This window comes from Hyla sarda, chromosome 5, assembly GCF_029499605.1.
Source record: "Hyla sarda isolate aHylSar1 chromosome 5, aHylSar1.hap1, whole genome shotgun sequence".
Classification (NCBI taxonomy): domain Eukaryota; kingdom Metazoa; phylum Chordata; class Amphibia; order Anura; family Hylidae; genus Hyla; species Hyla sarda.
Genome location: NC_079193.1, coordinates 169,912,627 through 169,925,117, shown reverse-complemented (window position 1 = coordinate 169,925,117; position 12,491 = coordinate 169,912,627). Strand labels below are relative to the sequence as shown.

General features: G+C 46.5%; 1 protein-coding gene across 5 annotated transcripts in view; it reads right to left on the bottom strand.

Moving 5' to 3' along the window:
• Positions 1 to 12,491, bottom strand: part of ATPSCKMT (ATP synthase c subunit lysine N-methyltransferase) — a 60,024-nt gene that overhangs the window by 45,316 nt on the left and 2,217 nt on the right. For 3 of the 5 annotated variants that reach the window (XR_008844065.1, XM_056520728.1, XM_056520729.1), the window contains exon 2: positions 4,868 to 5,166. Coding sequence is in view for 4 of the 5 variants with exons in the window: in XM_056520728.1 (XP_056376703.1) it covers positions 4,868 to 5,166 (299 nt within the window). In the remaining variant the exon portion in view is untranslated. Of the gene's footprint in view, positions 1 to 4,867; positions 5,167 to 6,696; positions 6,750 to 12,491 lie in introns of all 5 variants that reach the window. The other 2 variants (XM_056520725.1, XM_056520726.1) reach the window with 1 other exon arrangement.

Genomic DNA, 12,491 nt, shown 5'->3' with positions numbered 1-12,491 from the left:
ACTGCACCCAAAAGGATATCTGTATCTTCAGCCGAGAAATATCATCTTTTATCTTCAAATTTTTTGGAAGTAGAGGGAACATCTTCTGAATCCAAGTTAGAAGACAAAACATTCACTTCAGATTCCGAATCTGAGTCTACATGAATAATTGGCTTAGATTTTTTAGTAGGAGGAGGATCAAAAGTAGTTGGCGTAGGCAGGGAAGCTGCTACAGAGGCCTGGACCTGTTGACTTATCATGGATCTCAATTCATCCATGAAGGACGGAGTCTCCTGCTGAACAATCCTGGCCGTGCAAGAATTACCTAGGGGTATCAAGTGCCCTTCAGGTAACTTTTGAAAACATACTGTAACATCCGCGCTCCGGCCAGACACACTGGCCGTGAGAGCTCTGTCATATCCCTGCTGCCGGTGGGGCTAGGATTCACATCGCGGGACACACCCGCATGAGAATTCCAGCCTGTTACTCACCTCCCTGTCCTCGCAGCCCCGATGCGCATGCCCCAGCCTCCTAGGGCGCACGCGTGCCGGAGCTCTCACTCTTATAGAGCCAGTGCTCATTTAGTCAAGTGTTTACACCTGCACCCTGGTCCTTAAATATCAGCTCTTCCCTTGGTTCCCGGACGGATCTTTGGTTGTCTATTGCCATAGTGAAAGTTCTGTGTCTCCGTTACTGTACCTATTCCTTGCTACCTTCCCACCCTGCACCTGTTCCTGCTCTGACCTACTGGCATCTTGCCATGTCCTGCCATTCTCCTTCTGTGCCACGCCACCTCCCAACTACCTGTGTGGACGAGTCGTGCCAGGGGTAGCGACCTGGGTGCTGCCTGCCGCAGCAAAAACATCCCGCTTTGTGGCGGGCTCTGGTGAAAACCAGCGGCACCTTAGACTCCGCTCCCTGGCACAGCTCACGTCATCATCCACACAGGCCCAGAGGATCCACCACCTGCCATGACCATAACACATGCTGCACATTTTTTAGGCTTGTCCTTAGAAGGTTTTTTGGGGGGTCTCCTTGTCTCCCTAGAAGGAGAGAAGGAACACCCATAAATAAAAGGAAAAACCACATTCTTTAAGCAAATGAAACCCCAAGGGGTCAGATACTTACTTGCCCCTGCTCCGCAGAATCAGAGTGGAACGAAGCAGCAGCCTCCATTCTGACAATAGACAGTAAGTAAATAGAGGTCTTACCTTTATATAGCCCAGCATAATTTGATTTTCAAAACCTGCGCTGTATACGGTGATGGCACTTCCGGTCCCCAACAATCCCAGCATCCTGTGCGCAGTGTGACGTCACACGCAGGTGCCGGAACTGCCGGAGACCAGAAAAAAACCAGGGGGGGAAACGCGCGTGCGCCCGAGGTCCTGCACTGAACATCTCCCCGCCGCATAAACTCATGGAGCACCTCTGCGGGGAACAAAGGGTCAAGGGAGGCACGCCATGCAGAGCGCACTACCCGGAGCGGTGTCATACAGAGGAGGGAATCCAAGGGAGCCGACATCCACTGCCTGGCTTGGTCTTTTCACCGATCCTTTTACTAGCCCCAGGACCAGGAGGTAAAACCTCTATGCTTCCCAAGGAACAGGAACCACTGAGGGGTTGTCTGGGGGAGGGGCCTTTTAACCTCTTTGTGCATTCTGTTCCTTTATGATCATTGGGGCAATCTCATGTGTGGTGCTGATGTGATGATGAGGTGAAAAGCAGGGTGACATCTAATTAATCTCCACGATCTCCTTATAGCTGTGATTTCAAACCTGTGGACATCTAGCTGCTGCAAAACTACTACTCCAAGCATGCCTGGACAGCCGTTTGCTTTCTGGGCATGCTGGGAGTTGCAATTTTGCAACAGCTGGAGGTCCACAATGTAGAGAACACCGTTTTAATATTGCATAACTAATTACATATACCAGTCAGCAGTCTGGGAAAGCTGGGTAACCACTCAACTTAATATCCTCCTTATTTCACCAAACTTTCCTAGATTCCTGATTGAGAATTCTGCCTAGGCACACAGCCATGGCTAACCTGCCTCTATTAGTGTGTAAATAAAAAAAAATTAGTTAGGTGACAACTTATTCATAACTCCCTTCTAGATTTTCTACCAACTTTCCTAGACTTCTGCATGATAATTCATCAAAGTCATAGTCGCAGCTCATCTGTCTCTATAACATTGCATAACTAAGTTTTTTATTCAGAAGTCTGGGAAAGTTGGGTGACAACTTGTTCATATCCTCCACATGGGTTCTCACCCAACTTTTCTAGATACATGCTTGAGAATTTTGCATATATTAGTAGGGATGTAAGAAAAAATCTATTCCTGCGATTATCGCGATTTTTCACTTGCCGATACTGAATCGATTCAAAAATATTTTGAATCGATTCAGTATCGGCAAGTGAAAAATCGCTTTAGTGATGTGGAATTTGTATCTCCTGATGCACAGAAAGCATGTCCCGGGCATCAGGAGATACAAGTTCCACATTTTGTCAGCCGGATCTGACACGGCGGCGGCGCTCTGGATGTATGGAGCGCGCTCCGACTCGTGCCCGCTCCATACTCTGCAGCCCCCGGCTGATTTCAGTATCCGGGGGCCGCTGATGCATCACCGCCGCTAATATCCAGCATGCGGTACTCTGCAGTGTGTATGGAGCGGGCTCCCGACTCGTGCCCGCTCCATACTCTGCAGCCCCCGGCTGTTCTCAGTAGCCGGGGGCCGCCGCTAATAGCCAGCATGCGGCGATCGCGGCGTCTAAAGGGAGATGTGTAGGCTCTCCGCGGCTCTGTCATTGATAGAGCCTGGCTGGACCAGGCTCTATCAATGGATCGCAGATAAATGGAGTTCAATAGAACTCTATTCATCTGTCTGAGGAATCTAATGATTCCTAAAAGACTAATAAAGTGTACAAAAAAAAAAAAAAAAAAAGTTTTAATAAAAGCGTAAAAGACATTGTTTTTTAAACAGAAACGGGATATATCGCGATGTATCGTCACCTAGACGGTATCGCGATATATTGGGATATATCGAATCGCCACACTGGTATCGTGATTCGAATCTAATCGCCAAATTCTTGGCGATTCATGTGTAAATATGAGTTTTTCATTCAAATCGTGCTGGTCGTTTTACAAAAATGCTGTGAGAGATGCGGGGACAGTAAATAGTGATCATATAACATCACCCCTTATGTTACATAACATGATGTGACTTGCGGCATCCTAGCTCCTAACCTTTTTTTTTTTTTGCTAGCTCCTAAAAAATTTGTCAAGCCCTGGTATATACTGTCTGTATGTGTGTATACTCTGTGTGTGTTTTTATATACTGTATGTGTGTATGGTGTATGTCAGGGGGCCCAACAGCAGCCAAATGGTACGTGCTTCTTCTTAATGTCGGTTCTCTGGTTGCAAGCCTCATAAACCGCTCGCCAACCAACCTCTGATCACCCAGGTGCCATTATATTGAAGAGGCACAGTATTGTGGGGGATGTTGTGAGGCATAGTAATGTGGCATTTGGGGGGGAGGGGGAGGGTTTGTAAGGATGCTTGGGATACATCGCCATACATTTTGTGATAAAATTAGTGATGTCATTACAAAGTATAATTAGTCCCACAACCAACAAGCCTCATATGGGTCTGTAGATGGGAAATTAAATGAGTTATGGATTTTAAAAGGCAAGGAGGAAAAAAATTAAAATTTCCCCCCGCATATGTATTTTATCTCTTACATCACTTCCTGTGATGTCACGAATATATATAATTAATTATGCAAATTAGCATGGCCGGTAATTTCATTTTTTTTTTTTTGCAAGAAAGGTGGAAACCCTAGATGCACCACATTTTTAAACAGCACAAGTCACTGTTATAAATTTGGCATATTCTTAGACTTTGTAGTGTAAATTTATACTAAGAATAAAACAGGGCACATTTATTAAAACATCTAATTGTAAGATTGCAAACTAAGTTCACACTGCATAAAAATATGTAACTTTTTTTTTCATGCAAATTTTCATCCTTTTTTCAACATTTTCCTGTCCTTTTCCATGCATATAAAAGGATAATAAATGTGTGATGACTTCCCCATTAAGGCCATGTTCACACAGCAGAATGTCAGTGTGGAATTCCGCACAATATATAGAGGGAGATTTATCAAAACCTGTCCAGAGGAAAAGTTTCTGAGTTGCCCATAGCAACCAATCAGATCGCTTCTTTCATTTTTCATAGGTCTTTTCAAAAATGAAAGAAGCAATCTGTTTGGTTGCTATGGGCAACTCAGCAACTTTACCTCTGGACAGATTTTGATAAATCTTCCCCATACAGATTTTCTGTGCGAACATTCCACCCTGTTGTTCAGAACGCTCAGAGCCAGAGGGTGTGATCGTGACATCATAGCCGTGTCCCCTCATGACATCATGCCACAACCCCTCCATTCATGTCTATGGGAAGGGGGGTGTCGGCTGTCACACCCACTCCCATAGACATGAATAGAGGGGGCATGGTGTGACATCACGACACGACACAAAACCAAGTGTTTGTTTAGAATGCTGGGTGCTGCAGGAGATGGGGGGGGGGGCGGGCGGCAGGCCAGGAGCAGGGGATAGGGAATAGGGAATAAGATGTCTAGCAGCGGAGCACCGCTTTGATTGGTGAAAATCAGCACAAATATACAGCAGATCTGACAGGACTGCAGGTTTAAACTGCACTGCAGGACCACTTCTGACCCCATTTTATCCATGACATGTGGCTGAGATTTAAAAAAAATTATAATTATCCACATAGCTGCCACTGTATATGTTATTCTTACTTTGTTTTTATAAGAAACATTCTACATTAAATAAATATATAAATAAAAGACAATAAAAAAAGTTGCTTGGAACTTACGATACGACCATCACCACTTCCGATGTCAACAACAGTTCCACACCTCAAGTGGAGCATTTTCAACACGTTTTTCACCTGAATGTTTGATGCAGGCACATAAGGGAGACAAATCTTTCTCAAAGCTGGCACCACAAATGGAGTAGCCACAGCGTACAAAGCCAATAATGTGCCTCCCACCACACCTGTTGCAACCAGACCCCATCTTTTTGTTTTTTTCTGAGTTTCATCAATATCATTCAAAGAGAGGTCTTCTTCTGGGGTACTGCCACTTGACATAGTATTGGGCATCACTGGAAAATCTGGAAATTGAAATAAAAAATAACTTATATTGACATTACACATTCATCCTAAATATATCCATTCTCATAACCATTATTGTAAAAAAAAAATCTGTTTTACAAATGCTGATGTATACTGTTAACAGGCGCAGCGGACCCCATTTAATTCTATGGCCGAAAGGAGTCACCTAGTGACTCCTTTCGGGACGTGTGCGCTATTTCAAAAGCGCAACAGCCCGTCATGAGTTTACTTGAATGCAATAGTGCAATAGTCACTAGTGGTAACTCCGTTCGGCAGCAGTAGTGAATGGGGTGTGCTGCTCCCGTTAACAGTCCCCGTTTTCAGCGGAATGCCGACAGGTATGACTCACAGGGGCTAAAACGTAGTGTATTCCAACCCTAACTAAGGCTAGGTTTACACAGCCGCTGTGCTCTGACCCATTAAAGGAAACCGGGTTATAGTGCGGGTGAACAGGAGACCGATGCGGGGTCTCGGACTTCTATACCTATCTGCAGTCCGGAACCCCAATCCTCCAAAGGTCCCCCTCTTTCAGCGTTGACATGCGCTCTGGAGGCGGGCCCGCCGGCTGGATTTTAATATTCAAAAGCGCTGATCATGTGAGCGCTCGTTCCTACTGAGAGCTCACAGGACCAACGCTTATGAATATTTAAATCCAGTCAGCGGGCCAGCTTCCAGAGTGCAAGTCAGCGCTAAAAGAGGGGGACCTTTGGAGGATCGGGGTTCCGGACTGCAGATAAGTTTAGCAGTCCGAGACCCCGCATCGGTCTTCTGTTCACCCGCACTATAACCTGGTGTATTGGGTTATAGTGCGGGTGAACGAGTGACCGTTTTCCTTTAAGGGTCTGATTGGCTTTTTTTTTTTCCATGGAAAATAGACTCTATTCGGAGTACAACTGACACCGCCTGGTCCTGACGGATCCCATTGACTTGAATGGGGTCCGTCATCGGAGTGTCAGGTATTTTAAAGACGTTGAGCAGAGAAAAAACATGGGACTTATTGTGCTACATTTTTTTTTCCCTAGAACAAAAGTTTTTGTAACCTAATAAGTATGTTTACGCCTTAGGGTAGGGTCACACATACTGCACCGGCATCTTATTCCATGCTGTGTATGGGCGCTGACATCAATCACTAGAGCAAGCTCCCTGCTTCTACTAACTGTAATGCGTGTTCCAGCCTCCACACCTCATGCCACACACAGGGCTCTGGCCAGGTAGCTCTGCATGTCTGCACGTAGCAGATCTGCAGCATGAAATATGCTGCGGATGCAGTATGTGTGATCCTACCCTTAAAGGGGTTATCCACCATAAGGTGTTTTTAGCACCTACCTACCAGACAGTAATAGACATGCTTAGGAAGGATCTGTGCTTGTCTACATGCTAAATAGCTATGTTGTGAAATTATCGTACTGCTGGCAATTTCCTGTTGGAGTTCATTCCCTTAAACTTCAAGTGCCAGGATTCCTTGTTTGTAAGTGTGAGATAACTTTTCTACCTCCCGCACATCAGCCACCCTACCCATTGAAACCCACCTGTGTTCCTTTCCATGCAACAGACCAGTGTTTTCTGACCAGTGTTCCTCCAGCTGTTGAAAAACTACAATTCTTGTAAAATGATTGAACCATTGAAACATAAATGAGCTGCATCCATTCAAAAAGACCTGTGGTTTTCAATCAGGGTGCCTACAGCTGTTGCATTAGTTGCAGATTGAAATCGCTCCACCCATTGAAGCAGACAGGCTCCCTGTCATCAGCTGACTATTGAGTCAAGCCTCGGCCGCATTGCAACCTGGACAAATTCTGATACAACAGTCATTTTGTATGCTGATAAAAATAAATATTGGGGTGAAAATCCCATAAGAATTGTGAGAAAATCGTCACACACTTTACAGCCCCTGTAGCATAATCAAATAAAAAAAAATCCTGGGATACCCCTTTAAGGACGCAAGGTTTTTCCATTTTTGCACTTTCATTTTATCCTCCTTAGCTTTTAAAAATCATAACCCTTTCAATTTTGCACCTAAAATTCCCTATTATGGCTTATTTTTTGCGCCACCAATTCTACTTTGCAGTGACATTATTCATTTTACCAAAAAAATCAACGGCGACACGGAAATAAATTTCATTGTATGAAAAAAATAGAAAAATTTAAGAAAAAAATGCCATTTTGTAACTTTAGGGGGTTTCCGTTTCTACACAGTGCATTTTTCAGTAAAAATGACACCGTATCTTTATTCTGTAAGTCCATATGGTTAAAATGATACCCTACTTATATAGGTTTGATTTGTCTTACCTCTAGAAAAAAAATCATAACTACATGCACGAAAATTTATACGTTTAAAATTGTCATCTTCTGACCCCTATAACTTTTTTTTTTTCGCGTATGGGCCGGTATAAGGGCTCATTTCGTGAAGTTTTATCGGTACCATTTTTGTTTTGATTGCACTTTTTGATCACTTTTTTATGCTATAAAAAGTGACCAAAAAAACGCTATTTTGGACTTTGGAATTTTTTTTGTGTACGCCATTGACCGTGTGGTTTAATTAATTATTTATATAGTCCGGACATTTCCGCACACAGCGATACCACGTTTCATTTTTATTTACATAGTTTTACATAGTTTATAAAAAAAAATTTGAAAATGGGAAAAGGGGGGTGATTCTTACTTTTATTGGGGAAGGGGTTAATTCATCATTAGTAACTTTTTTTTGCTATGTTATAGCCCCTAACACTGATCATCGGCATAGAACTGCATGCGGATGATCAGTGTTATCGTGGCTTGACATCTCCTGCCTGGATCTGAGGCATGGAGAAGTCAATCGCCGATTGGATGCACCAGAGGCAGGTAAGGGACCCTCCTGCTACGTCCTAGCTGATCAGGACACCTCTGTGTTCTTGATCAACACGACTGAGCTGTCGGGATGCAATTTTTTCAATGTTAGACACAGCGATCAACTTTGATTGCCACGTCTAAAGGGTTAATAGCGCGCGGCACAACGATTAGCCTCCTGGACCAACCAGCTATGATGCAGGGTCACGGCGTGTCAGCTTGCTCCCCCCGCACTAACCAGCGGTACTGGCTGATGCGGGGAACACTGATCAGTTTGATGCCTACCGTGCCACGGATCCGCCCAGCCCATATTTTCGTTTTTCCGTATATGCAAAATAAGTGCTAACTGGCACAGGCGGGGTAACTGGAACTCTGACGTCAGCGGCTGCAGCGCCGCCCAGTTCATCAATATTCCTCCCCTCCCTCAGCCTCTCCCTCTTCATTACAGAGTGGGGGAGAGGCAGAGGGAGGGCCAGCGGACGCTGACATCAGAGTGCCAGTTACCCCGCCTGTGCCAGTTAGCACTTAATTAGCATATACAGAAAAACGAAGATATCGGCCGAACGGCGGGGCGGTGTCCCCTGCACTACCAGCCAGTACCGCTGGTTAGTGCGGGGGGAGCAAGCTGACAGTTTTCCTTTAAGAGGTTTACCCCTCAGATGCTGTGATCAATACAGATCACGGCATCTGTGGCAGTGTGGCACTTAAAATGGATGATCGGATCGCCCACTGTGCATGGGGATTCTATCATCCAGCATGGCGGCCGGAGGTCCCCTAACCTGCCTCTGTCCGTCTCCAGGAGTATTCTGCTCTGGTCTGAGATCGAGCAGACCAGAGCAGATCACCTATGGCACTGAACCGTATTAGCAATCAAATGTCCGAACTATCATTATATAATGTTAATGATCCCGTGCGCTGAACGGAGTAAACGTTAAAAAAAAAAAAAAAAAAAAAAAAAAGGTCCAAAATTGCTCTTTTTTTTATCACATTTTATTCCCCAAAAAATTTATAAAAAAGTGATTTAAAAGTTTCATATACACAAATGTGGTATCGATAAAAGGTACAGATCACAGTGCAAAAAAAAAGAGCCCTCATACAGGCACGTTTACGGAAAAATTACAAAGTTATAGGTCGTCAAAATAGGGATTTTAACCTCTTCAGGACATAGGGCGTATGGATACGCCCTGCATTCCGAGTCCTTAAGGACCGAGGGCGTATCCATACGCCCGTGGGAATTCCGGTCCCCACCGCTAGCCGGTTGGGGACCGGAGCCGGATGCCTGCTGAATTCGTTCAGCAGGCATCCCGGCATATTGCCCCCATGTCGGCGATGGCCGCAGATCGCTGGATAATTCAGTCCAGCGATCTGCGGCGATTCCGGGTCAATCGGGTCTCCAGTGACCCGGAATTACTGGCTGATCGGGGCCGCAGGGGTGAGGTGGCACTAGTGCCACCTCACGATCGCCCTAATTCGTCGGCCGGATTACCGGCTGACCAATCAGGGTGCCTGCTGCGGGTGTCACTCCCGCAACCCGCTCCGCCCCTCTTCCGGAGGACGTCAGCGGGTGCAGGACGTGCACCCCGGGTGCTGTGGACCCCGATCCCCTGCGTCAATGTTGGGATCGGGGCCCCAGGAGCAGCGGCGGCGACGACGAGGGACTGACCTGTGTGCCGGCAGCAGCAGGAGGTGAGTGACAGCCTCCTGCTGTTGCTTAGCAACAGCTCCCAGCATGCAAAAAGGGTATGCTGGGAGCTGTAGTTATGCAACAGCAGGAGGCAGACCACCACAACTCCCAGCATTCCCTTATGGGCATGCTGGGACTTATAGTTTTGCAACAGCTGGAGGCACATTTTTTCTATGGAAAAGTGTACCTTCAGCTGTTGTATAACTACAACTCCCAGCTTGCACAAACAGCTAAAGTGCATGCTGGGAGTTGTAGGTGCATCTGCTGGTTGCATAACTACAACTCCCAGCATACCAGTTGGCTGTCGGTGACTGCTGAGAATTGTAGTTTTGCAACAGCTGAAGGCACACTGGTTGTGAAACTCAGTTTTTTTTTTGCCTAACTCAGTGTTTCACGACCGGTGTGGCTCCAGCTGTTGCAAACTCCAACTCTCAGCAGTCAATGTACACCATGCACCGTACATGCTGGGAGTTGTAGTTTTTCAACAGCTGGAGGCACACTGGTTGTGAAACACTGAGTTAGGTCACAAACTCAGTGAAACATAACCAGTGTGCCTACAGCTGTTGCAAAACTAAAACTCTCAACATGTACAGTCTGTCAGCGCATGCTGGGAGTTGTAGTTTTGCAACAGCTGGATGTCCCCCCCCCAATGTGAATGTACAGGGTACACTCACATGGGCGGAGGTTTACAGCAAGTATCTGGCTGCAAGTTTGAGCTGCGGCAAATTTTCTGCCGCAGCTCAAACTGCCAGCGAGAAACTACTGTGAACCCCGCCCGTGCGACTGTACCCTAAAAACACAACACTACCACAAAATAAAATAAAGAGTAAAAAACACTACATATACACATACCCCTACACAGCCCCCCTCCCCTCCCCAATAAAAATGAAAGCGTCTGGTACGCCACTGTTTCCAAAACGGAGCCTCCAGCTGTTGCAAAACAACAACTCCCAGTATTGTCGGACAGTCATTGACTGTCCAGGCATGCTGGGAGTTTTGCAACAGCTGGAGGCTCCGTTTTGGAAACAGTACACATGTGATCATCCCTCCCTGTTTCAAGCTTGTGGTGTAAACAAGGCTCCAATACTAGTTACTGTCAGACCGGGCAAATGCGAATTTTAGCTTTTTCATCACACGATATCGCGCATGCAAATTTTATGGTGAATGCGGATGCAAAGTTGATGGCACATAGTAAAAAAAGGCCGCAAATATTGCAAATATGAGAATTTAGCAAATATATGTCCATATATTTGCGAAATATCGCAAATTCAAATATGGCCTATGCCGCTCAACACTAATGAAAATATAAGAGATATGATTTTAAGAAGGCGAGGAGGAAAAAACGAAAATGCAAAAAAAAAAAAAAAAAATTGCCTGTGTTCTTAAAGGGGTTATCCAGGGAAAAACTAATAATCTCAACTGGCTCCAGAAAGTTAAACAGATACTTCTATTAAAAAATCTTAATCCTTTCAGTACTTATGACCTTCTGAAGTTTAGGTTGTTCTTTCCTGTCTAAGTAATCTCTGATGACACCTGTCTCGGGAACCACCCAGTTTAGGAGAGGTTTGCTACCGTGTTTCTCCGAAAATAAGACCGGGTCTTATATTAATTTTAATCACAAAAAACACACAACATTTATTTACGGTATGGGGGGCTGCAGCAGTGTGGAGGATGGGAGGCTGCAGGAGTGTGAAGGATGGGGGGCTGCAGGAGTGTGAAGGATGGGGGGGCTGCAGGAGTGTGGAGGATGGGGGGCTGCAGGAGTGTGGAGGATGGGGGGCTGCAGGAGTGTGGAGGATGGGGGGCTGCAGGAGTGTGAAGGATGGGGGGCTGCAGGAGTGTGGAGGATGGGGGGCTGCAGGAGTGTGGAGGATGGGGGGCTGCAGGAGTGTGGAGGATGGGGGGCTGCAGGAATGTGGAGGATAGGGGGCATCCTCCACACTCCTGCAGCCCCCCATACTCCTTCAGCCCCCCATCCTCCCCTTCCCCTGTCGTCCTCCACACTCCTACCGTACCCTACAGCAATGTTTCCCAACCAATGTCCTCCAGCTGTTGCAAAACTACAACTCCCAGCATGCCCGGACAGCCAAAGGCTGGGAGTTGTAGTTTTGCAACAGCTGGAGGCACACTGGTTGGGAAACACTGCCCTACAGTGCCCACCACCCCTCTGCCATAATAAACTTGGGTACCGGTACTCATTTCACTTTCTTACCGCATGGTACCCTCCTGCGAGATCTTTTCCTGTTGCTTAGCAGCCGGGGGTAGGGACACGTCCGTGACGTCGGCCGTGCATACGCGCCGACGTTTTAGAACGTCAGCGTCCCTGCCCCGGCTGAATTACGGTAAGCTAACTTGCTGCGGGTGCCGGGGCTGGCCGAGGGGGGCTGTGGGGTTGGCGTGCATTACTGGGGTGGCCGGGGGGGATGTGGAATCTGCGGGCATTACCGCACTGTGGTGGCCGGGCGCAGTGTCAGATCTGCGGGCATTACTGTGGCGGCCGGGGGGGGGGGGGGAGGTGTGTGGAGTCTGCGGTCATTACTGTGGTGGCCATGTGGGGTCTTCGGGCATTACTGGCGGCCGTGGTCCGGATCTGGACCGCGGTCCGCCAGCAGATTACCCCTGAACTAGGTCTTATTTTCGGGGTAGGGTTTATTTTTGGGGAAACACGGTATGGGAATTTGCTTCTAAACTGGGCGGTTCCCGAGACACATGTCATCAGAGAGCACTTAGACAGAAAAGAACAACCCTAACTTCAGAAGCTCATAAGTACTGAAAGGATTAAGATTTTTTAATAGAAGTAATTTACAAATCTGT